Source organism: Stigmatopora argus, chromosome 5, assembly GCF_051989625.1.
Source record: "Stigmatopora argus isolate UIUO_Sarg chromosome 5, RoL_Sarg_1.0, whole genome shotgun sequence".
Taxonomy (NCBI): domain Eukaryota; kingdom Metazoa; phylum Chordata; class Actinopteri; order Syngnathiformes; family Syngnathidae; genus Stigmatopora; species Stigmatopora argus.
Genome location: NC_135391.1, coordinates 8,269,031 through 8,293,309, shown reverse-complemented (window position 1 = coordinate 8,293,309; position 24,279 = coordinate 8,269,031). Strand labels below are relative to the sequence as shown.

General features: G+C 38.9%; 1 protein-coding gene across 1 annotated transcript; it reads right to left on the bottom strand.

The window, feature by feature from the left end:
* Positions 1–10: 10 nt before the first annotated feature.
* pdlim2 (PDZ and LIM domain 2 (mystique)) lies at positions 11–23,672 on the bottom strand. Its single transcript, XM_077601296.1, has 10 exons — positions 23,455–23,672; positions 17,499–17,620; positions 15,073–15,224; positions 13,362–13,431; positions 12,993–13,129; positions 12,195–12,258; positions 4,759–4,877; positions 2,000–2,145; positions 1,564–1,675; positions 11–958 (listed from the first exon to the last, which is right to left on the bottom strand). Exons 2-10 carry the CDS (start codon positions 17,589–17,591, stop codon positions 766–768), a joined length of 1,086 nt encoding a protein of 361 aa, XP_077457422.1. The 5' UTR covers positions 17,592–17,620; positions 23,455–23,672; the 3' UTR covers positions 11–765.
* Between the last annotated feature and the right edge of the window lie 607 nt (positions 23,673–24,279).

Here is a 24,279-nt window from a genome sequence, read left to right as displayed (position 1 = left end):
CACACGGAGCTTCAAGTTGTGCAATTTATTAAGTGCCACATGCAGCTAACTGCTGTAAGTGGCCAAATACAGTATCATTTTCACACTCAATGTCCTGTGCATACATTATGCATTGTATATGGTAAATATATATTATGGAATACAGCTCAATCAAACAAACATTCAAAAACCTGGTATATTGAAATAATAATCCCTCATAAGCAACACAACAGCAAAAAAAGTCAGCAAATACATATTTTTGTCTCCTTTTAAATTCTTTCCACAATGAAATATAGAAAATTTTGCTATCCTAGCATGAAAAATAACTTGAGTCTGCAAAAGTAATTGTAGCACTTCTTTTTTTCTTCTTCTCATTCACACCCGCACACACTTACACAAACACACACAACGTGCAAGAATGCACACACACATGGCATGGAAAGCAGTGTTGTTCAGATTTGGTCCCTTTGTACAAAACAAACTATTGTTTTATGAATGATTATCCAGATTTTGAAGAGTTGTGTAATTGTTAGACTTTTTGTACGTTTGAAAATGTGGCCAAAGTGAGCTACTCGTCAAGTCCGTCGATTCATAGATGTATTTGTAGCATTTGTGACTGTGGGTCACGTGGAAAAACCTCAAGTTGTCACAAGAGAAAGTTAAGTGAAGGCTTATAGTATCGCCAAACACTGTTATAATGTGAAGAGAATCCTGCCACGTTGTCGATCCCTTCCCACATTCCCATTGTCTGTACACGGGTCCGATCAGGTGGATTTGGGGGAAGACTCAGTGGCGAGGAGACAGGCTGGATCGCGGCGAGCCAGTGGGACCTTGGTACCGCTGCTTGGCATGCTTCTCGCAGTACATGGTGTCCCCCGCCCAGAAGTGGCCCCTCATTCGAAGGTTGAGGCCACAGTCTGTGCACGTGTAGCACTCGGGGTGGCGGAAGCGGTCGTCCACGATGCGTACGGCTTGTGTTCTGCGCATGAGGACGGCACATTTTTGGTGTTTTCAAAAATTCTACTAGGGATGTCACAATATTTGAATTTCACTGGTCCATATAGTCATGGTATGCAAGTTTTCCCTCATGTTTTTGTGATAAAGACATGAACTTTAACTTTAACAAATGTTTACATTAGTGTTGCTCTGGAAATCTATACAATTGTTGCAGCACCGCTGAGCATTTGCCTGCAAAAGCCGACCAAACTGATGATGACCATGCATTTTGGTGATAATGACTCAATTGTTGAAAAATATTTTCTTTAAAATAGGGCTGGGCGATATGACCCTAAAACACGTCAATTATTTTAATGTTTTGGTTTTTTTGCTCACACGCATTTGCTTACATGAAAAGCAAATGAAATTAGGTTACTTTTTGTTTGAAAGTCATGATTTTTTTTCTTTTTTTAATAAAAAGGTAGTTAAAATTGAAAAAGAAATAATTGTTTTTGTTCCCCAAATTTTGAAAACAGATTCCCAAATAAGTGCATCAGTCGGTTTGACATGGTTACCTTTATATTCAGGTCAACATTTATTTCAGTTGATGTTACCACTTCTCATTCTTTCAATAAAGAAAAAACTTACACAATGCTTGTGCCGCACTTCTCACAGGTGTGGTATTTGCTGACTCCTCCCACAGGTGCGCTTTGTTTCTGAACATTGGGCGACAACTTTCCCGGGAACTTCAATGCTGCCTCTAGATTCACACACAAAGCGAGGTGTTGAAAGCTTGTTACGTTTGCGCTTTCAGTCATCATCAGACGCTTTCACACGTTGGTCATTCACATGAAAGAATCTTATTTGTCTGTAAAATGATTGCCTCTCGCATGCATTCCATTCTACTTTTCACAACATGAAATGCACTCAGGGGAAGGAATTTGGTTTGCGAACATGCAGTTTTAATTGTTTATCATGTATACAGTAACCACTACATATGAGGTTTGCATTGAGGGCCGTATATCACATTGCACCCATAAACCCCAAAACAAAAAAAAGCTTTATCAAGATGTGTCGTTCCAACCTTTCTCGTCAGCCTCCAGAACTTCTTGCAGCATTTTGAAGGTGTTGGACTGACGAGGTGCTACACGAGACTCCTTATTCTCTTGGATCATTTTGTATACCTCGGAGTCCTTGTCAAACTTCTGCATGACTGGTTCAGAGCTTGAACTATGGTAAAAGAAATAAGCATCATTTTGAAGTTGAGATTTTTGGAATACAAAGATAGATTAAAAAAAAAAAATCACGCATATAGTAAGCAGAGGAAATGAAGAAAGGGGCAGCAGCTGGTTTTAGAACTTTGCCCTCTTTGCATCGAGATAAACCGGCCACCAAAGTGTAGAGATAATATCGCATTTGATTACTGTAACTCACAAAAATGCACCAACAACCTCACAAAGTGGGAGGCCACACACACAATATTAAAAGTTATTAAAACACCTCAGAGTGGTTACTTGAAGCCTGTCAGTGCACAGCAGGGGAGAGAGTAAGCATTCACCAGGGGGTCAGAGAACATGGCTGCTAATTAAGATGGCCAAGGGAACAGTAGCTCTGTTTACAAGCACATTCTTTGTTACCAATGTGGGGAAAACATTTACTTGGGCTTGCACACAAGATGGGGGGAAAAAAAACCTCACCACTTTCTAAAACAACATCAATTGAAATTTTAAGTGAAAGACAAGCATGCGATGGCGGCAACTACAACTGTCATAAGAAACCGGGTACACCGGTTGAGCCAGGTGTGCAAAGATGATAACGACACAGCATAGCGCTCAGTGCCCAAGTCAGTTAACCTGATGACTTTGATCAGAAATAGAATGGTGACGCAAACCCTTGTTTGTAAAAAGGCTGTGACTCCTTTTGTGTCCAGAGCACAAAAGATAGTCGAAAGAAAAATACAACAGTCAACGCTTTATTTATCTAGTCGACAAAGCGCGGTGGTGAGGCGTGGTTTGATTTCTTCTTGAAATCATAATGGAAATAGCTATACAATGTAAATCTGTCTGGACTTTCCCTACTCTGACATGTCATCTTACAAAGAAGAAAGGCAAAACAGGAAAACCTAATTCTTGAAAAAAAAGGATGGTCCAAGGTAAATCACTTCTCTCAAGGTCATACATCACATGGTGTGCACGCCGTTTCCACTAGAGGGCTGTGGCTGAAACCAGAGAAGCCAAACAGACATGACAACAAAAATACAGCCAAAGCAAAATCTCAAGAGGCTTTCCTGTCTATCTGTGAACATGGCTCGAATTAAAAACAGACCACGAATGCCCCAGAGCCCAAATCCTCCACACGCTCGGCTCCACCCTCCGCAAACTCCATTTCCTTTTTTTGTGGCAGCCACCATCTCTTCTGACATGCAATCTCAAAAATAAGTGGAAAGTTGGGGTTAACCAGGAGGAAACCAAAAAAAAAACAGCAGATAGCTGCCAAGAGGCAAGAATAAACAAAACATATATTTGAAGAGTTAAAATGTGGGCAATATTTTTGTAATAAGCGTCATGTGTTCATGCAATGACAAATACTTCATAAACAGTACTGCTTAAAATACATATAAAAGATAACATCCTTAAATACTACAATGAAGTAAACATCTTACATTTAAAAAAAGAAAAAAAGAAATCATGACTCACCTCAGACAGTAAAAGTGAACCAAGACTAAAAAAGCAACACTTTATCCTGCTTACTTAAGATGCATAAAGAAAAGCACACATAGAACCAGATGCACAGCAGACACCTACAGTTTGTAGAGCAAGCAAGTCTGAGAAACAAAATTTGACTGAAAGGTGTGTCCCTGGTCTCCAACCCATTGGCCGCGCTGTACGAATGGGTGGGTAAACGGCCGTCACGGTGGTTGCGATTGGCCGAGGAGAGGAGGAGAGGGGCTTGGTGTGCAGGATGGGGGCTCCAAACTCGAGGCCAATTAGGGGAAGAAGGGAAATCCGATTTTTGGTGAACTTGGGTGATTGCGTCTGAGTGTGTTTGCTGACACATCAGCTATGGTTACTCAACTCGGGGCCAAAGTCCAAAAAAAAAGGTCACTGAGCTGAGTCAAATCAGCTCATCAGAACTAGTGAGGCAAACCGTGCCATGTAGGTGGCACCCTGATGTCTTTTCCAGGAATTAACGAAGCGCTTCAAAACAGACACACACACAGTGAGCTGCATGACTTGTAGTACACTAAATGGACACGTTAGTCTGACGGGCCACTTGCAGTTTTATCACAGGCCTTTGAAACAAGGGAATAAGCTACGAAGACACAAAAGGAATGTCTGTGGCTCTTGTTACAACCCAGAGGAATTTTGGATATGGGAAACATTTGAAAATCTACTGTGAGGCTGCAGTAATTCAGTCCGAAAGGGATTAGCTAGAAAGAAAGTATGACTGCTTTGGAACCAGCTGTGGACTGAATAAAGGTAGAACAATAACGACTACCGCAGTTCAGCTAATGTATCTTTGAACAAGGCATAAAAGCCCTCACTCACTCATTGTGTAAGAAACTTAACATTGTCCAGTGAAGCAATTCTAATGATCGAATACATGAAATATGTATAAGTGCTTTAAACGAACAAAGACACATCTAATGACGTTAATAAAAACCGGACTTTCTGGACCGCCACCTCACTATAAAAACTAAACCATGTCAGTGACTATTCAGCACAATTGTGAAATATCTGGATAGCTGGGAGTGACAGTGGGACATAGAATTAACTGAGCTATAGATAGGCTGGCTCATGGTTGAAAGGTTTGTTTATTTTAATACATTGGTATAGTGCTTACCTGTGATGAGAGGACATGGGCACATCCTGATCAACGTGGCTGTGAGGCGAGTAGCGTCCCGGTGGAGTCGGGGTTCTGCTGGACAAAGAACTATTTCTGTAGTCTAGAGGAGACAAGTCCTGTGAAAGAAAGGCAAGAACCATTCAAGAGAGTGTGACAGCAACAGGAACATCAACATTAAATAATGAGTGAACAGGCAAATTACAAGTTGTTAGTTATTATCATATATTCTGCAAATATTTGTTTAGCACAGATCAAACTGGGTAAATAACTGTAAGAGCCCACGAGATGCGGCCAGTGACCTTTAGCTCACACCATGAATTCGTTACTGCCCAGTTAAACATTCATAGCAACCTAGACGTCAGCATTTGTTTTATTTTGCTTAAACTACATTATACTGTAGTATCACGGTGATACTAATGACTGCATGGCAAGAGATTATCAGCGTCAACTTAATTTATCTTAATAGAAAGGTTATTTGTAGATGGATTTCAAGTACAATTAATCACAAAAGTTCCAAAAAGTAGACTAAGTCACTAGAGAAATCTGTGGAATACAGCATACAGGTTTTTCTGTATAGTGAAGTTGGACAGAAGAGGGCGCCTCATACCCAATAGAGATAAAAGAGCCTCATAATATATACCACAATGCGTGGAGGTGCGAATTACTACTGGTTTTTATGGCAGCTGTTCCACGCAGAAACCAATGACGCTGGGTGACAGCATGAGCAAAGGTCGATTGCCTAAGCCATAATTATGTAATAACAGTTTATGAGTAAATTGCCTGGCAGCACACCTGAACCAAGTTGACACGGAACAAGTTTCACTTTTACAGGTACCCAACAATAAATTGTCAGTGTCATCCACAAATTCTATTGACCCCACTTGTGCAAAAAACAAACAAAAAAAACACACAGTATTACAAAATGAGTATTCCATTGCCTACTTTCAAAACTGGACAACATCTAAAAAAAGTCTAAGGTCCAATCTCCACACCTTATTTACAGTAAGGAACAAGTTCCATTTCCTGGCACAGATTTTTAGGATGTTTGTGGCAACGCCATCAGCTGCTTTCATTCTTTGAACAATCTTTTTCTCTCAATTGAGAGTAATTGTCCTTTGTGAAAGAGCACAACAGTAGCAAGTGCCATGAAAAGCACTTACCAAAAACAAGCATAGGTTCATCTCCCAAGGACAATCCCCCCTAAAAATAACAACCGCAGGCCCACAAAAATCCCTTATTCCATACGATCAGAGTACAATAATGTAGAGGCACCCTTTTTCCTCTCCTGCTGTGAACGGGGTATATGCCTGACATTCGTTCACGCTTTAAAGATCCCGTCTGAAAGATCCAATAAGGCCACACCGTGGTGCAGATGAATCCTCACTAATGCAAACCAATCGCACATTATGTAACCGTCTGGCTACTCAATATGAATCTTCGAGCTCTCCAACAGCGGCAATTTTTCCTCCCTTAGTAAAAAATCCGGACAGTGATCTATGAGACTCAAGAGGAATGCAGCCCAGTAAAGAAAAACAAAAAGGAGGAAGAAAAACAAACCAAAGGCCTCTGTAGACTTTAATTGCAGTAAACACAGTACATCTGCTAAGTACTTTAGATTTGACCTTAGCATAACACATTGAAAATCAACTCTTGGGTCCACCATGCATCTAAAATATATATCAATAATCTCAGAAATACAACCCACAACAGTAATGCCAGTTATCACAACAACAACAAAATATATTAAGTATACATGAAAATCATGACCCAACAGTGTACATTTGACAGTAGTAGTCTATAAAACCAACACCCGTGGCAATTCTAATGGGAACATTAAACACAGAGCATGTATATAAAACACATCTCTGCGGTCCAAAACTGATACAAATATAGAAACATTAAAGTGGCGGCCCGGGGGCCAAAATTGGCCCGCCGCATCATTTTGTGTGGCCCGGGAAAGTAAATCATGAGTGCCGACTTTCGGTTTTTGGATCAAATTAAAATGAAGAGTATAGATGTATATTAAATTTCCTGATTTTCCCCCTTTTAAAATCAATAATTGTATTTTTTTCATATTTTTTTTCTGTGTTTTTAGTTCAAAAATCATTTTGTAAAATCTAAAAATTATGGACAATATTAAGCTGTAATAAGTGTTCCAAGAAAATTTGCTGTTTAAGTGTGTACTGTTCCAAGTCGTTCACCCAAACTCACAAATCTGCAAATCAAATATAGAGATTAAAATATGGCCGATGATAACGTTTATTAGATTAGGTTATTCCCAAAAACCTACTACATTGTGGTCTATTATTTAATTTAAGCCTTGTGTGACGGATTTTTGTTCAAAAGCAAAACAAGTCTCTGATTATTGACCAGATCAAGAGACAAAAAGAGGAAACAGCAAACTCAAATGAGAGCAGCTGTTTCAGATCAAGGCCAAGAGAGATGCTGGGGATTATGCCAGTGGGGGGGCCTTAGGTCTGGCTCCAAACAAGCCACTCGGCATCATCATTACCACCCCAAGGATTCAATTACAGGGCAAAGGCAAGCACATCACAGCACAGATGCTGGAGAAGTTTTCTATTTGGGATAGCTGGCATTGCCGTTACCAAATCTGTTCATCCACTGTCTCACCAACTAAAGGGACTGATTAACCACGATGAAAAGCAGCTACTAACTGGTCCAGATACTACACCAATACTTGTATCGATGATTATGTGTCTACGGGGTCTTCAATCGAAAGCTTTTCTTTGTTGGATGGCTCGAACAAAAGGCCCGAGACTGGAATCAATCCACTGTCACTGATTGACCCCACCTTGTAATTATGTCTTTGCGTGCCCACATTCTAAAACTGAGGACTCAAAATACACTAAAAGTATTGGGTTATGTTACAAATGAATCCATGGCATAATTCATGCCAGGTTTTTTTCAAGATTCATACTAATGATACTAAAATGATTAGATTAGATTTGTAATTAAATTAGAATAGTATTGGACAATCACATACTGGATGGAAAAACTTGTTTTTACCCATAAATGCTGTGTGTACAAGTGTTCAAATGCACAATATGACAAGTTTGGGTAATTTCCGAATTTTAATGTGAACAGCCTTTACATAAAAGGCTTTTAATGATGAAACATGGTGGCAAAACATGGGTTTCTTATACGATAACAAAACTGGTGATGTTAAACTAAATGTAAATTGTACAATTTTAAAAGCATTTTCAATGAAAAGATCTGCTCAACAACAATTCCAGGAGCACTATGAATCTAAAAAGATGATTTTGCCCTAAAGTCAAGTGTAAAGTAATACACTAAAGTGACTCCAAGGTATACCTTTTTTAAATAATATATAAATCTTTCATAATCTATTCTAAATATATATTCTTGGTTCAAGCAGACACACTAAGACATTCATTAACAAGGAAGTAAGTGATCCCAGTACTCTTAATTTGTTGACCACACAGATTGAGGCTACCCTGACGTAATGGTGTACCATGTGTAAAAGATTATGGGCCATGTGAACAGTAGAGACAAAAGGAGGATGGTCAATATGTCATAAATTCATAATAGAAGGCTAGAAGGAATGTATCAAAAAGGATTGTTCAAAATAGACTGCACTGGAATTACTGGTATGACAAATACAGTAAATACCTGTTGACTACTGATAAAAACACAAAGTACTTTGATGTTTTAGGTAGGGCCGGATATTGCTCAATCCAGCATACAAGGAGAAGAGACTTAACTAGGTAAATGTCTATTGGGATTTTCAAAACCAAGGATGAAACTCTGAATTAAGGGACTCTCCCTGTTAATCTGAGATTGGCCTTCAGAGTTACACATTAACAGACTTTTGTCATATATGATGCTTAGAAAAAGAAATGTGATTAAATGGAAGAAATGAAAAAACACAAAGCTGAAAATTGGTCAAATACTGTAAGATGGAAGACATGAGACTTGCCTTACAGCATGAGCAAAACAGCTTTTCAAATGTAGTAGCCAACAAGAACAATGTGGTAGGTCTGTGGCTTTTCAAAGCGCCATAACGACGTGTGACATCACAGGCAACCATTTCAAGAAGACTTGTGTGAAAGCAAATCACAAAGACTGGCACACATTAAAATTAAACTATGTCTTGTTGGATCACAGTGAAAAACTATTATGATAAAATATACTGTAATCGCAGCCATGGTGGCATTTAACAACGCAGGCCAAGTCGCAAACCGCTGGCACAGAAACACTGAAGTTTTACATTTAATTCTTGCACCAACTTTTGGAATGTTGACACATTGCTTAACCACCTTCATAAACAGCAGCAGCTAGTAAAGGCTCATCTCACCTAGGCAACACACGCATATAAAACTCTAAACCCCCCCTCTTATCGAAAGTGGCCAAATTCGCCTTCCTATTCTAAGGTAGAGAAAAAGAGACACTGATCAACCGCTGCTTGCAAAAAGGCCACAATGGCTCTTTCTCCTAGTATATTAGAAAAGGGCTTACACAACCAAGTCACAGGTTTCAGGAAAACATCCAATGACACTGGCTCAAATAGTCCCATAGGTAACAAATGCCAACACAGCATCCTCATTATAATAAAACTATGACTCGGGTTGTCGCCGTCCGTATAAGTCACATTCCAGGGTTATATTATCATTACTTTTTGGGTAACGCGACAAACTATAACTACCTCATAGTGGAGCCTAACTACAATGAATGCTTCCAAGAAAAAAAAATCTATTAAAGTAATAAATGACTAGTATGGCTCCCAACAGACGTTTGATCACAACTCATCAAAAGCATTAACGCATCCCACTGTGTATGCATAAGTAATAGTGGAGACATGTAGAAGTACATACAGAATTCCAAAAGGAAAAGGAAATGCATTAATGCGCATGTTAGTACAAATAAGCGCCAACACTTTTTTGACACAAAGAGCACTTCTTCACTTCAACAGCATCTTGACTTAGCAATTTGGAGCCATGCGTCAAATACAGTTTACTTCCCTAGTTTCCACATCATCCCACAAGCAACCCCCTCTTCAAAAACTTGCCACACAAGGACTAGCCTTGTAATACATAGCGAAACCAGCACCAGTTGTGCACAGCCTGGACCATCACAGCCTCTATTGTACACTGCATTTTCTCAGGATACCCTATACTCTGGAAAATGGGGGATCCTATTGCGCACATCCCGCTTTGCTTACCGAGGGATCCAAAAGAAGTGTGGAAAAGCCTTTTAAACACTTTTCAGAAAGGTTGATAACCTGATATAGTAGTTCACTTCACCTCGAGGTCAGGACAGAGGTCCTTGTCATGGAGCCTCCACAGCTCACATTGACTGAGGTGCAGTGTTCCTGCCAGCCCAAGCAGCATAATGTAGACGGCAGCCAAGGCAGGCCTCTTCCCAGCCAGTTCCCCATGGGGCGCTTTGAAAGAATTCAACTCACTAATCACAGTGGTGCAGTAGGACGCGAATCATTTTAAAACCCCAGTTGACAACCTTCATGGACTAGGGTCAGCCAAAACTCATAACTCATCCAGCAGGCTAACTGATAGTACACACTGAAGCTGTCAAGTGTAGATGGCAGTCAGAAATTACATTTCATATCATCTTACACGGCAGAAAAAAAAGTGGAAAAAAAGGCATTGTAGTGCGCGAGGCAAAAATCTCAAGTTGCAGTTCAGTTAAAAAAAAAACAGAAGCAGCAGCGCCTGTAACATTCTGGCCCATAAAAAGTTGGCTGATGGCTGGATATTTTTTCAGTGGATAAATAATGCTAGACTGATATTGAATCTTTGAAGGTCAATTTCTGGCACCTGGGAAATAATTGCTCACATCAAGCAGGCTTTCCATAAATTGACAAATTTGTTGGTACGCCTCTCTTAATGAAATAAAATCCATAATGGTCGCTAAAACCACTTGAGATCTAATAAACACACATCCTGAAAATTAAACACTCAAAATGAGCTATTGCTTTTGAATTGAGTTATGGGGGTTTTCTGCTGGGATAAATAAATTGTGTAAGAATTCCCAAACTGAAAGGCAAAAGTTAAACCAACCCACAAAGAAATTCCAATGACATCTTTATACTACGAATCCCAGTATGTTCCCTGACCCAAACCGTGCATAATGCTGAATACATTATCTGCTCCAACCACTGAACTTTCTGATAAAATAATCTCCTCAATATAAGCATTAAAAACACATTAACTATGACTTAAAAGGCCTGCAGGCATTTATATTATCTTGTTAAAATTCCTGGCAGCAAAACCTCATTCTCTTCCACTACTCTTAACCCCAGGTAGTTCTATCATCTCTCTTTCAAATCGACCCCTCAGGCACACAAGTAAAAATCATTTATCTCGCCCGTGTCAGCATTGACTGGCCTTGAACGGATACAAGACGCGTTGTCAAGTCTTTCTGCCCTAAATCCGCTTGGAAAATATAAAACAAGCCTCAACATTTTCACAGATCAGGAAAGTTTGTGCATTTCTGGTGCATGCGCTGAAGTCTGCCACAGTATGTAATTACTTTTGGACTGGACACTGCTGTAAATATAGAGATCATGTCTCCGTGTTTTGAAATGGATTATCACCATCATGCAAACGTGGCGACAAACCTCAATTTGTTAAGTCCTCTATCTACTCCACTCCACACTTTTGTGCTTACATGCATTGTAAAAGCTGCGAGTGAACGAGGATTTTTCAGCAATGGCTTCCAAAAAACAAACACATTTGGGAGATGAAGCATCAAACTGTGGAATTTTCTTGGGGTTAGACTCAAATGTTTTGAAGTTCAAACCTCTGCACATTTTTTAGAGCATTATTAAATGTCCGCAAGAGTTATAAAAAGGTTTGAAATTCCTTCTGCCATTACCAGGGGTCTTGTATGTTTTTCCTGTTCTGTCGTCTAACAAGTTCAGTCTTTAGTAAGCCCAAGCCAGCACGCATAGCTGAAATAACTTACAATGAACTTTCCCACAACATTTTCTCTCTAAAGCTCAGTAAAGGCCATGCAGATGTCTGATTCACCAACTTTTTGGTTTCGTTGCTGGAACTGTTAAAAAGCCCAATCATGTTTACAAATGTAACTATGGTTCTATAAATCCCATATGACTCTGGCGGTCAGCAGGGATAAAATAAATCAAAACATTCATTCCTTCATCCATCCATCTGTTGGTCACTGGTGAACTGAACTGGCGGACATTGGGCAAAGTGGTTAGTTCCTAAATTTTTCTTTAGTCAATCACTGTGCATACATATAGACATTTATACATCTTTGGAAAGTTTGACAAAATTAGAATACCATTTAAAAAATCTAGCATAATCACAAGAATTTCCCATTCAGGCAGGGCTACAATACAAAGATTCAAACTCAAAAACTTGTCTATGAGACTTAAAAAAAAAAAAAAAAATGTTTAATGTTCAAAAACCTACCTGTGAAATTGGCCTGGACATCCTATAAGTCTTCTCCTCTGGTGACCATGAGCGCAGCTGGACACTGTTACATAAGGAAAGCAAGTAATACTGTAAGAGTTGCTCGTATATTTGGCCAGTGGACAATACAGTGTAGCATCACAATACGACCATTGGGTAGACTTGCATATTTTTACATTTGAATAAAAGTTTGCAATCAAAGCTGCACATTTAAGTGTCCAAATAATAGGTCTTTTATGCAGTCTAGTAACAGGAGCGTAATAACAGTAAGCAAGAGAACAACATCATTACTTTTCCAATAAATGTATACGCAAAATGAGAAACATCAATGCATTAAAAAAAAAGGGGGCAAACAATTTTTTTTCAGGCCAAACATTTATCTGTTGCCTAGTTAAGTTGATGTAGAGAGTCAACAAATGGCAGGCAAACAAAAAGTGTAGCGAATGTTCGACATTCTGCTTTTGTTAAAATGCATGCACATGGTGGAATGTGATATCCTATGCATATCCTTTGTTACTACCGTAAAAGCTTGTGGGTCACTTTGTTATTCTCATACCTACTGACACTGGATGCTGCAGCGTCAAGCGAGCACTTTGTCCAGTTTTAATCCTATTCAATTTGTCAAACAGAACACTTTTCACAAAGATTCAACGACCCTTGGATGGAAGCAGCTAAAGGAGCTTTGAATACATAGATCAAAGAACTACATTCTACCAGACTGGGATCCTTTGAGTTTAATTTAGTGCCAGCACATGCCCATTAAAAAATATATAATAATAAGCTCAGGGGATGGACTACCTCTTGTTGATGTTGGTCTTTCCATCAGGACTGGCAGGTGGTAGAGGTGAATACGGCACAGGTGACAGAGATGCGGGGCTGGATATGCTGTACTCTCTGTAGTTTTGGTTTTCATCTCGACTCCCTATAACTGCTTCCTACAAAGCACCCAAATGGAAAAAAATATTTCAGTGCATCAAGGTTTTACATGGATGAAATGAGTAATTAAGTCACTGAATTAGCTCACTTAAATCCTATTTTATTATTTGGAAACTAAGTCAAGAAAGGAGTAAACAGACATTTTTGAAGGAAGATGGTTTTGGAGATTTTACTGGGCACCATGGCATGTTTTTAATAATAATAATTAAAAAGAAATAAAACAAGTTTGACCTGAAAGCGTCCAGTAAGTTGTTCTGGGGTACTGATGCCATTTGTTTGCTGAGGGCTGGAAATTTCAACCCTTGAGAAACAGAAACCCACAGAGTTAACATTGATTACATGAGGAAAAACAATGATATATCCTTTGTAAAAAAACAAAACGTGTTAAATACATTTTGCAATGCTGCTTGCTTTCATATTTCATTATATATTTTTTAATGTAAAAAAACCGAACATATGTTAGGCATAGTATAGTTTTACTGACTTGGATACTGTTTAAAATTAAACTTTTTCTCACTGCTTTTTATTATGTTCATGCAAAGTTCCTGGCATGTGACAATGTCTCTTTCAAAAATATTCCTCTGATGGCTCTTCTCTTTCCAACTATTGCAGTCCCTTTTGCTTTACTTGAATCAAAACACATTCTGCAAGCAATTTGATGATTAAATTTGATGGGGGAAAAATGGGCAATTTGGTGGCCAATTCAAACACGCAGTGCCCCCGTAGCCGCGGGGCCAGAGTATGACTGGCTCTTGGTCAAGCCTGAGGTACTGTAATGAGGCACACAGGAAGGCCTGGATGCCTGTGGTAAATCACGCAGAAACACACCCCCTCTCGTCGCCTAGGCTTGCAATACGGCGTGTGTAGGAAAGAGATGACAAGAAAAGGAAGAAGCACAGAAGTTGAAAACTATTTCTCCAGAGGCCATTGGAAAAAAAATGTCACTGCTTTGAAATGGGAACTGCATGACGGAGATTTTCTCCCCTTGGCTTTCCGCTTTGGCGTGAAGTGACAAGCGAGGGTCAAGAGACAATCATATGCATTTCAGGTTCTAGATTACATCAGTGTTGAGTCTCTGAGCACTGACCTCTCCATTATAAACACAAAAATGCCTTTGACAAAAAAATGCCGACCATGACTTTCCAATATTGATGTTATCTGCAAAAATCAACCAGGACTCGACTTGCTAAGATAAATTCTTCAAAGCTGATTTCAAGGAAGCGGCCTAAGGCAGATTCCTTAGAAGTGTACTTGCAAAATTACCTCCCCCTCTCGGAAATAATTGTTCATCATTAAAACGATAATGAAACCATTCCCCACCAAGCATATTCCGCTATCATCATATTCGTAACCTTACACCTAAATAGCAACAGATAAGAAAAGTTCATAGTTATTTCAACAGAACCAGAACGACGAGAATTCCGTGCAAATTTAGACATTTGCATGTGAGAAAACACTATCATTTTAAAAAAAATCACAAAAGATATGCGGTACTACTGTTATTCATACTGGATTTAAACAAACTTCGAAATAAACAAAGCAAAGCACGTGCGGGACAGCTTTTGAGCGTCTGATTGCAATTGTAATTGAAATTGAGGGAAGACCTTTGGTTAAATTTCCATCCTAAAGCAGGCCTTACTGAAAAGAAATATCTTTAGGTTTCAAAACACATTTGGTGGAGAAGTAGAGAAAACAACAACAATGTGGGTCCAATTCAAACTGGTATTTCCCCTGATTGCAATCACTTGTTATGCTTTTGCAGTGTTTATATAAGAAAAACACAAAACAGTTTTGAGGAAGACAAGAAGCGGCACTAAACTGTCTTGTCGGAATAAAATGTTTATGTACTGAAATAACCGAGTATGCATTATCCATGTACTTTAAGAGCTAAATTCAACCACAGGAATGTGGAGATCATAATCCTTTGATTCACGTTGCATACCTCTCCAGCATCAGCTGCAGCTGGTTCTTGGAGTTCTTGATTTTGTTCTGGGCCTCTGCATTTAGCATGTCAGCAGTATTTTCCCCATTGATGGCCAAGATGACATCACCTGGTTGGAGAGCTGCTTTGTCTGCTTTGCTGCCTCCGTTGACCTGTTGAAAATATGAAAAATTAAGATGAGCGCATCTACCACTCAAATTTGATTAATGACCTGCTGAAAGTTGACTTGGTAATAATAGAAATTTAGCATCAGCCAATGAATATCAGATAGTTAAGTATATTCGTAATGTCTCTTTCTCATCCATTTTTTGACATTTCTATTTTTTGGACAATAAAGTGCACCAGATTAAAAAGGTGCACCACTAATGAGCTGCTTTATTTGAACCCGTAAGTTTCCAGAAATGTAGTTGACCAATGAGGCCCACCCACCCGTGAAGTTTGTGTCAAAAATCGTAAATGCAAAAACTGTCATCGAGAGAGAGAAATCTATATATTTTTTGAGACAAATCGTATTCCATAGATAAAATTCAGTCTATTATACTAACTGTAGAAAAGACATCGACAGTATTAGCATACATTAAAAAGGACAATGTTGGTCAACAGTGCACTTCATGATAGACATTTTTGGAGATGTTCCTAGTGCAGCAAACTTTATGGTTTGACCTTTGCAACAAAAACCCAGTATGCCAAAGTCAATGTCAAGGCATCACATCATTGAAAATTCTACTTTGAAGGCAACAAACTCTGGATTCACTTTTCAAGACTCCCAAACCGCATTCACCCACACAAACACACGCACGAACGCACAAACGCTTTAATACAAAAGCTAAAATCACAGGCTTAATTACACAAGCTTTAAAACTGGTGGATTGCCATTTGCAGCGAAATGTGCTTATTATGAGACCAACCCTCAAGCTCACAATTATGAATAAAGGGAGGAAGGAAAACAAAGAATGCAGCACACTATTACCGTGTGAGCTTTCAGTTTCCAGAGAAAAATGCCTGTATGCAGAGAGAATGCCAGTCACTTAAGCCAAGTGAGATGAGAGGGCAAAGGAGCCATGCCTATGGCTCTTCAAAAGGCAATTAAGTGTTGCTGGGGTGACTCACAAAAGGAGGCTGCCTTTTCTGATCAGGACAAGCCTGGATTAACATAAACTAAGTGCAACTTGGATGAGCTTTTTGCAACTCTTTGCCTAAGCGAAACAAGAAATCACTATTATGCAGGCCGACATGAATAAAAATGAGTGCGTCCGCGACAGTGTCAAGTGACAGCAGATTAACAGCCCGAGCCTGATAGCTTCTCAAATGCAGATTGGGTTGTGTAGGGTTATTAGTCAGACGGGACATTACCAATCACTACAAGGCTCTGTTGCTCTCTCACTGCAGTTCTGTGCAAAACTTCAGAGATGTTTGATATTTCAGACAAGAGAAAACACTGGTTTTGTTGACTGGCCAGTGGGAAGATAATTTGATCCAGAGCACAATATTTATGTACAGCTACAAACAACTTTCCAGGAGGCCAAACAAATGTTTTGAGAGTCAAGGTCAGGGGGACTGAAACTTGGTGTGTTGCGAGCATCACCTCTGCCACAAGTTTCTACCAAAATTATCATTTATTTTAGGGATGACCTGATCAAATGTCTCTTGTCCACACAATTTGAATAATGTTATCGCAACACTATAAATCATATAAATAGTTAATTTTTTTTAATCGCTTTATTCAGCTGTGTAGCAACAAAATAAGGTAGCAAATTAATTGTTTAAATAAGGTAGCAAATTAATTGTTTAAATAAGGTATTTTACATAAACTTGGTCACTCAATGCAATAAATTTAGCTATATTTTACTTTTTTTAACTTCTAGGTTTGTTTCAACAGTGTCAAAATAGTCTGTATAACAAAAAAAGCATGAAACTAAGCCCAATTTCCAATGAATTTCGATACAGTTTCTGATCGGGTGCATCCCTACTTTTGTTGCTAAAAAAAGCTAGTGCGGTTTGTGGGCGTAGGATACACATATGGGCTTCCAAGTCTGAAGACTGGGGAGCAAATATGGAAAACTAAGTTTATACAAGAACTACTGTTATGTGGTATGTGCATGTTATTGAGGAAAACAAAGCCTATCCGTACTTAAACCCATTCAACTGTACTCTCCAGAGCAGGAACACCTCAACTTCCACTGTAACTGTAATCAGCGGTTTCCTTCTAATGTAATCTACTTCCATTCTATTCTAATGACTTTGGTATGCGAGGAAATAGGTACGAAGCAGCCCGTGGATGCAAACAAAGACAAGAAAAGGACGTAGCGAGGAGGAAATTGACTTTGCATGGCATGCCATTACAGTCTGTGTTTTTGACAAAAACAGAGGATACGATTTGATAACGCAAGAAGAGGTTCAAGAGCAGGGCGGGTCCAGACAAATACCTTAGATACTGTTATGGCCTTTTTGAAGTCCCTTCCTCCAACTATTCTGAAGCCCCATGGCGATGGACCGATCAGGTTTACAGTCAGTGCCATTGATCAGGCTGGCACACACTCTTGAGAACCTGCAATCAAAACAGAGACTAGTCAACCTAAATATGGAAAACTTGCATGTGGACATGAAGGTTTGAACAATGGCTATCAGATGATATCGCTTGACATTTAAAACAAAGCAAAGACAGCGAACTTTGAAAAATGCTTTCATCCCTACCACTTTCAGTTTCACTAGACTTAAATCCCTTTGACATGAACTGCATAACCACATCAAACAGGAATGGGAGGAATCTGGACATGAACTGGGAACACATGACTAACATTATTTAAGCACCTGCAAAGGCAAGTTGTTTCAATAAATCTGAATGGACATTTGAGACAAGGAAAATAACTGCATGTTGTCAAGGGACTGGACTGGGGCGTGTTAAATTTAATATACAGTAGCCATGTACATTTTATTGACCTGTGGTTGCATTTGCAGAGATGTTTTGTGGTTGGATGATATTCACAGTACAAATATGTACAATATGCAAAATATATATTTTTAAATAGAGGCAAGTGAAACTTTATGTTTTAAAGAACATCCTATTTTTTGAGTACTGCTCACCGAATTTTATTTATCTTTGTGAGTCTCAGCTTGTCAAACAATAAAGCATCAAGGGTAATCCCCCGGTAATGTACACCTCACATGTGTTTTATAAATTATTTAACTCTGCACCTCCTGGAACTCAAAGTGAGGCAATGATTACAGTGATTACTACACAAATCCATTTACCGCTTCGGAGAATATGAATACGAAAGCTCACCATTAAAGTTTGGAAGAAAATGAGGAGCAAATGACTGCCCAAGTGATTCAGAAACCATTTCTCAAATTTTCCCCACATTACAGAAGCACATTTGATTGTTCACATATTACAATACTTATCAAGACGCAGTTCAGGGAACAAAGAGCAGATTAACTAGACTTGCCATATCAAGGCTATTTAATTGGAGCTGTTCAGACTAAATCAAGGAAAAGAGGGCTTCAAATTAATTCAACAAAAAAACACAAGCTTCAAGCAAAAATTAACTATATTTTTAACCTTGAACGGTGTAAAAATATGCATGTGCAATGTATAAAGCAAAGTAGCCTTTTTGTCACAGTAAGAGCTACTAAAACCGAAAAGAAAAAGCAGGCACCTATAGCTGAATGTGGCTTCAAATTACACTTGCATATGGAAAAGTGATGAGGTGTTTGAGGAAACAACCTTCCGACCAAGCACCAAAGGCCCAGTTAGACAAAAAGCAAAACCATAAAAAGGGGACTTGTGTTCTAGTGACATCTGGCTATTGCTGCCACACAACTCTGGCCAGAACTCAACACATTCAAACAATAGGAAGAATTCTTGTCATGAAATCATCATTTGGCGCACTGTCAGCATCAGCTGGGCCACATTGTGGAAGACAGAAACAGCTAAATAAAATGTTCTGAAGACCTCCAAGGACAGCTAAATAAAATGTTCTGAAGACCTCCAAGGAAAACTGAATTGTTTTTGGCCTTGAATATGAGAAATAATTTTGATTTCCCATCATATGTGAAGATCAAAGTGTATATTGATCATCAGTTTGCTCTCTTTGTCTACTTAGAAACTCAGTCACCCTGTGTAAAGTAATTTATTTATAAAGAACAGAACAGCAAAGCTATGTGAAATGTTAACAAATTGCTGCTTCAACATGCAGAGAGCGCCCCGGGCTTGTACAAATATGACTTTTTTCATACTGATATTGATGCAACTTGATTTGAAAACAGGCTGTCTCTGTGCATCAGAACATTTTCTATAGTCATAGTGTTTAGAGCCAATCATTGCACAGTAACTAGAACAAATAAAGTATTTATACGAGAGCATATCCTTGGGAGTCAGCTTGGCTGATGTCCAACAAAAATACAACACAAACCACAGCTAAATCCTATTTGTTGGGACCTGTAATAGGTGCCGAATGAGTCTAACTTGCTAAGACAAGTCAGTGGATGAATGTGTCATTAGCAAGAGTTTTAGGGATGATAATCCACGCATGCATTCTTCAAGATCATTAACATTGATTTGCATAATCATACAAATTAAAAAGTAAGATGCTGTTTGAATACTGAATGTACTGTAACTATTGTAAATAGTCAATTGGGGGCATTTTTTTCTCTGTCAGTCCATTATTGGAGTAATCTTTCCCACTTCCCTAATCATTAAACTCTAAAGGCTTGTTTCTTCATGCCGAATGATTGGGCCCAAGAAGTTTTGATGTCTTATTTGCTTCATTTCCCAGCCTGTCACCTCATATTTATCAGATTTATAGAGTGGAGGAGTCAGTGTGTGCAAATCGCCTTTAGTAGCAAACCTGCACCTTAAGGAGGAATGTTAATATTGTCTCTTAAATGCATGTTTTTTTTCTTGAAAATTGTAGGTTCATTTTCAGCCCGTACCCCTTTCAAGAAGCTATTTGATCATTTTTGCAATGAGTGATTTGACACTGTAAAAGAAAATTAAATTATAATCAGTAGTGCATTTACCTTGAGTTTTTTTAAACAAATGTTCAATCTGATACTTGGTCATTATTGGATTGTTGTTGTTTTTTCGGTTTCACATTCACTCATTTCATATTTGATGCCTGCAAGACATTGCAAAAATCTGGGACAGGGACATGTTTAGCATTTATGTCATCACTTTTCCTTGTGACAACACTCATTTAGAATTTGGGAACTGAGGAGTAATTGTTCAAGCTGTTTTGCTACAGTTATTTTGAGATTCTATTCGTACAAGTTATGCTGCTCTACCGTTCAAGTCATGTTGGCCTATTTTGCATTTTCAATTGGAAACACTGATGGTGCTCTTGTACTTAAACTTTTTTACTACAAAGTCAAACTGTTGCAATGTGCAAACTGTTAGAATGGTCTTGCTGAGAATGGCTTTTTGAAGTATTTGTGAGCTCATTTAGCAAAATGCTTCACATAAAGATGCTTTTTTTTATAAAGTAGTGCGGCATGAAGAATTGAAGGTCAATGGCATGAAAGATTGGTTTACAGCCTTGATGTTTAACCGCAGACATTTTTTCAGAGTCTGAAAATCTTTTGATGATATTAATGACCGTAGAAGATGAAATCCCCTAATTCCTCTCAACAGAACATTGAGAAATGTTTCAAAACCATTGGGATTGTTTTATACCCTTCAAATCTCCTCAGCCCCACATCCCACCTTTCTTTTATCTTTTCAGGTATGCTACCTTTATACCCAATTATGACTCTCGTCTGATTTCAACTAACCTGTGGAATGTTCCGGGCAACTGTTTTATGATCATTTATCCGCTTTCCAACAAATTCTAAATGTCAATTTCTTTGAAATGGAAAATTCAAAGTGCATTTGACAATAATTATTGCAAATAGTGGCTCTGATGCGACATAAATCCATGTTGTAGGCTGAGGTAGGCAAAAGCAGACACTTTGAAAGAATGAACAGCAGTGTCCTAGCAGACATTAGTACAATATACTTTACACATAAATGCAAGCCAGCAAAACGCAGAAACCTTACATCAACACTTTCTCCCTTCTCACTGAACGAGGGCGTTTCTTTATGTTTGGACCAAAATCCATTGGATAAGAATAACACCACTAAAGTGTAACTGACGAACATAACAGATGCTCCATTCTCGACAGGGAGATCTGTCGGGGTTTTGACAGTCGCTGTGCGGCGCCGCACTCCGACAGGTCGAAACCTACCTGCGACTACACACCCACTGAATAAAACAGGAGGAATGCAAGCCTCTCCCTAGACTGCGTGAAATAACATTCATTTTATTCATTCATCACACCCCCTCAGTCATATTGACTAGCAGCAGTTACTAAGGAGATAGGACTATATCAAACAATAACAAATGAATAAGTCTAAGGAGGGCGTTGGCTGAGGTGTTTCTCACACTTTTACTCTGACTTTAATCACTAATGGCACAAGTGTCATCTGGAAAAATCCTAATCATACCTGTGAAATATATGGGCAACGCCCTGGTATGACAGTTAAAACATGTCATAGTGCAAAAAAATTGCAATCATTTGGTTATGTGGTTCTCCAGTCAGTCTCCTTTTCACTTTGATTACAGTTTAAGTGTTAGTTCTTTGTAACACCTCTTCACTTGGCATAGGCTACTCAAATTGCTCAGCAGTATGACTAGTTCACCACATCCTCTGCACACCCAACATTCGCCTCTCCTCATTTTGTTCAATACATGAGCTTTCGAAAAATCCAGCATCAGAGTGGACACTAGGCCCATTCAATCACCATTGATGCTGGCTGAGCAAAAAGCTTTTTCAACATTGGTATTACGCCATGTGCCATTTCTGGAGGTTGAACAAAACATGGTGCGGAAGAAAAACAAACCTCAGCTAGACTTGAGAAGAAAACTTTGATCGCTCAAATCTGTACTGATAAAAGTGACTTCCTCCTAACGTGAGAGTTTCAGTCCGAGGAAAGTCACAACAATCTGACTGTTTTTGCACTTTTGAAGAATGAGTCTTTTTCTCCTGCACAGTTAAACAATTTATTTCCAAATATGAGCTGTTGAGGTGCAGTCATGTCTAGACACTTTTTTAAGGAAAGAAAAAGAGGCTGGGTTGAGCCCACTTGAACCGTTGCCAATTGAGAGCTCTCATCACCACAAAATAATAATTGGACAATAGATTCTATTCTTATAAAATGAGAAGATAACATTAAAAGTCATTTACAGTGAGAGAAAATCCTTTTGAATCGAATAGCGGCATTGAATGATCATTTTTCATTGCTGTTGACGACAATAGGCGTCCAATTCATTTTGCCTAGGATGCCCGGCAGCGATCAATCGATCACCCAGTGACAGCCAATGAGCTCATTAATGAAAAATGTTAAAGCTGGTAGAACAGTAGGAAGGTTGTTGATGCGTTTCCTCAGTTTCAGTGAATAACTGGCAATATGCCAAAGTTCCTGTGTGGTCAATTTAAAATGAGCTCATTTTTTTTAAGGAACTGGTTGTCGCCGTCCATGTCAACTCGTAAGTGGTGAACATGTTAAATACTGCCATTTAGACACCGTGCACCTGGTCCAAATTCCAGGGCCTACACAAATAATTTTGACGGCCTAATGGTTATACCAGGTTGTGCGCGGGGGGCCATTTCCACAACACAACAAAGGAGGACATTTTTGTAATGAAAGACAATCTCAAAATTGAATTCCAGCATACTCCCCACAAAAGTTTTCTACATATTTATTGATTATCTATGTTGCTTATTCTCACAAATTTACCGTTCAAGCGAAATGTAGACAAAAACTTGAAGTGGCATACTACAAGTTAACATCAAATATGATTTTAAGATAAAAATAGAACTGTCCTAAGTGCTTAAGACCCGTTTGAACTCCTCGTTTGAGGACACCCACTAATTCCTTTGATATCAAAGGAGTTTTCCAATTTTATCCAAATGTTCTGAAAACATGAGAAAAATCTTGGGTTAAAATAAATTATATCAATACAGTGAGTATTCATCAACAGACGAGTGCGTTGCATTTAGCTCAAACTAAAAAGAAGAAAAAGAAGTGTGCTAATTGAGCATGCTTAGGCATTTAAATGCATGACAATTCTGCATCATGCATGACGTAAGGTCACCCAAGTTTATGACACACCTGGCATGGCCAAAGTGTGCTTTATTTTATTATTACAATTCAGATTTATAACAATAATTAGTTAGATGGCCTATAACAAGGAATATTTAGCGGACAGCACACTTTTTTTGCCAATACAATCGGAATTTAAAGTCAATCTGGCATAAACACTTTAATGTTGTATATTACGGAGATTCGGGGGAAGAAACGTTTACTCAACAATATTTCGATTTTTTTTAGGGTTGTTTACTCACCAAGATGAGCGTTATTTTTCAGGATTGTGGTTTCGCCGTGTCCAGCTGTGGATTATTTGCGCAAACAGGCAAGTTTCCAAGTAAATTGGAATTCTAAAGAACACTATTAAACGCCACCTGTGGCTGCTCGCCGACGTCCTCACACGGATGAGGTCTAACTGCCATGTGCTCCGACCAAAATAAAGGCTCCGTCAAAAGGCAGAAAGCCAGGGGCGTGTCGCACCACGGGGGCGTGATGAGACGAGGGTGTCGCCTACAGCCAAGAGAATCGACTCATTTCACCCACAAAAAGCCGCGCCTGCCTCTGCGTCCAGCGTTTTTGGCGCCGCCTGGTGGCTAGACAAAAGAGCTACACGCGCAATCGCCCGTCTAATTTGGCTGATTGTGTTCACTTGACGCATGATCGCGGTATGTTTGGGAAAACAAATTGATTTGACTGACGCACATGCAGTATGATAGTTAATAATAACCATGACACATCCGTTTTGGTCATTGTTCCTGTGCTATTCGAAATATTTGGGAGTTTTCTTCTATGAGTTTTGAGTTTCGAAACCATGTAGCAAACAATTGCACTTTTTTTTGCACTATTTGTTTAGTATTGTGTATTTGTGATGAATTTAAAGTGCAGAAAGAATAGTTCCAAATCCTAGCAGTGTATGCTAATGTGGCTGTAGAGGTCAACAGGTCACAAATTAGCCAATATCGCTTAATTTGTCAGAGAATTATTTATCAATTTAAACATATATTCAGTTGCATTTGATGTTGGTTACATGTTGTAACAAGCCCAACTATTTAATATTCTTCATTTGTTAGAATATGGGGCAA

Coding starts and splice junctions, on each gene's coding strand:
- pdlim2 (XM_077601296.1), bottom strand. CDS start 17,591: ATGGCACTGACTGTAAACCTGATCGGTCCATCGCCATGGGGCTTCAGA. Junction 15,225..17,498: donor AGGCCATAACAGTATCTAAG/GTATTTGTCTGG, acceptor TATTTTCAACAG/GTCAACGGAGGCAGCAAAGC. Junction 1,676..1,999: donor TCTGGAGGCTGACGAGAAAG/GTTGGAACGACA, acceptor GTGTGAATCTAG/AGGCAGCATTGAAGTTCCCG.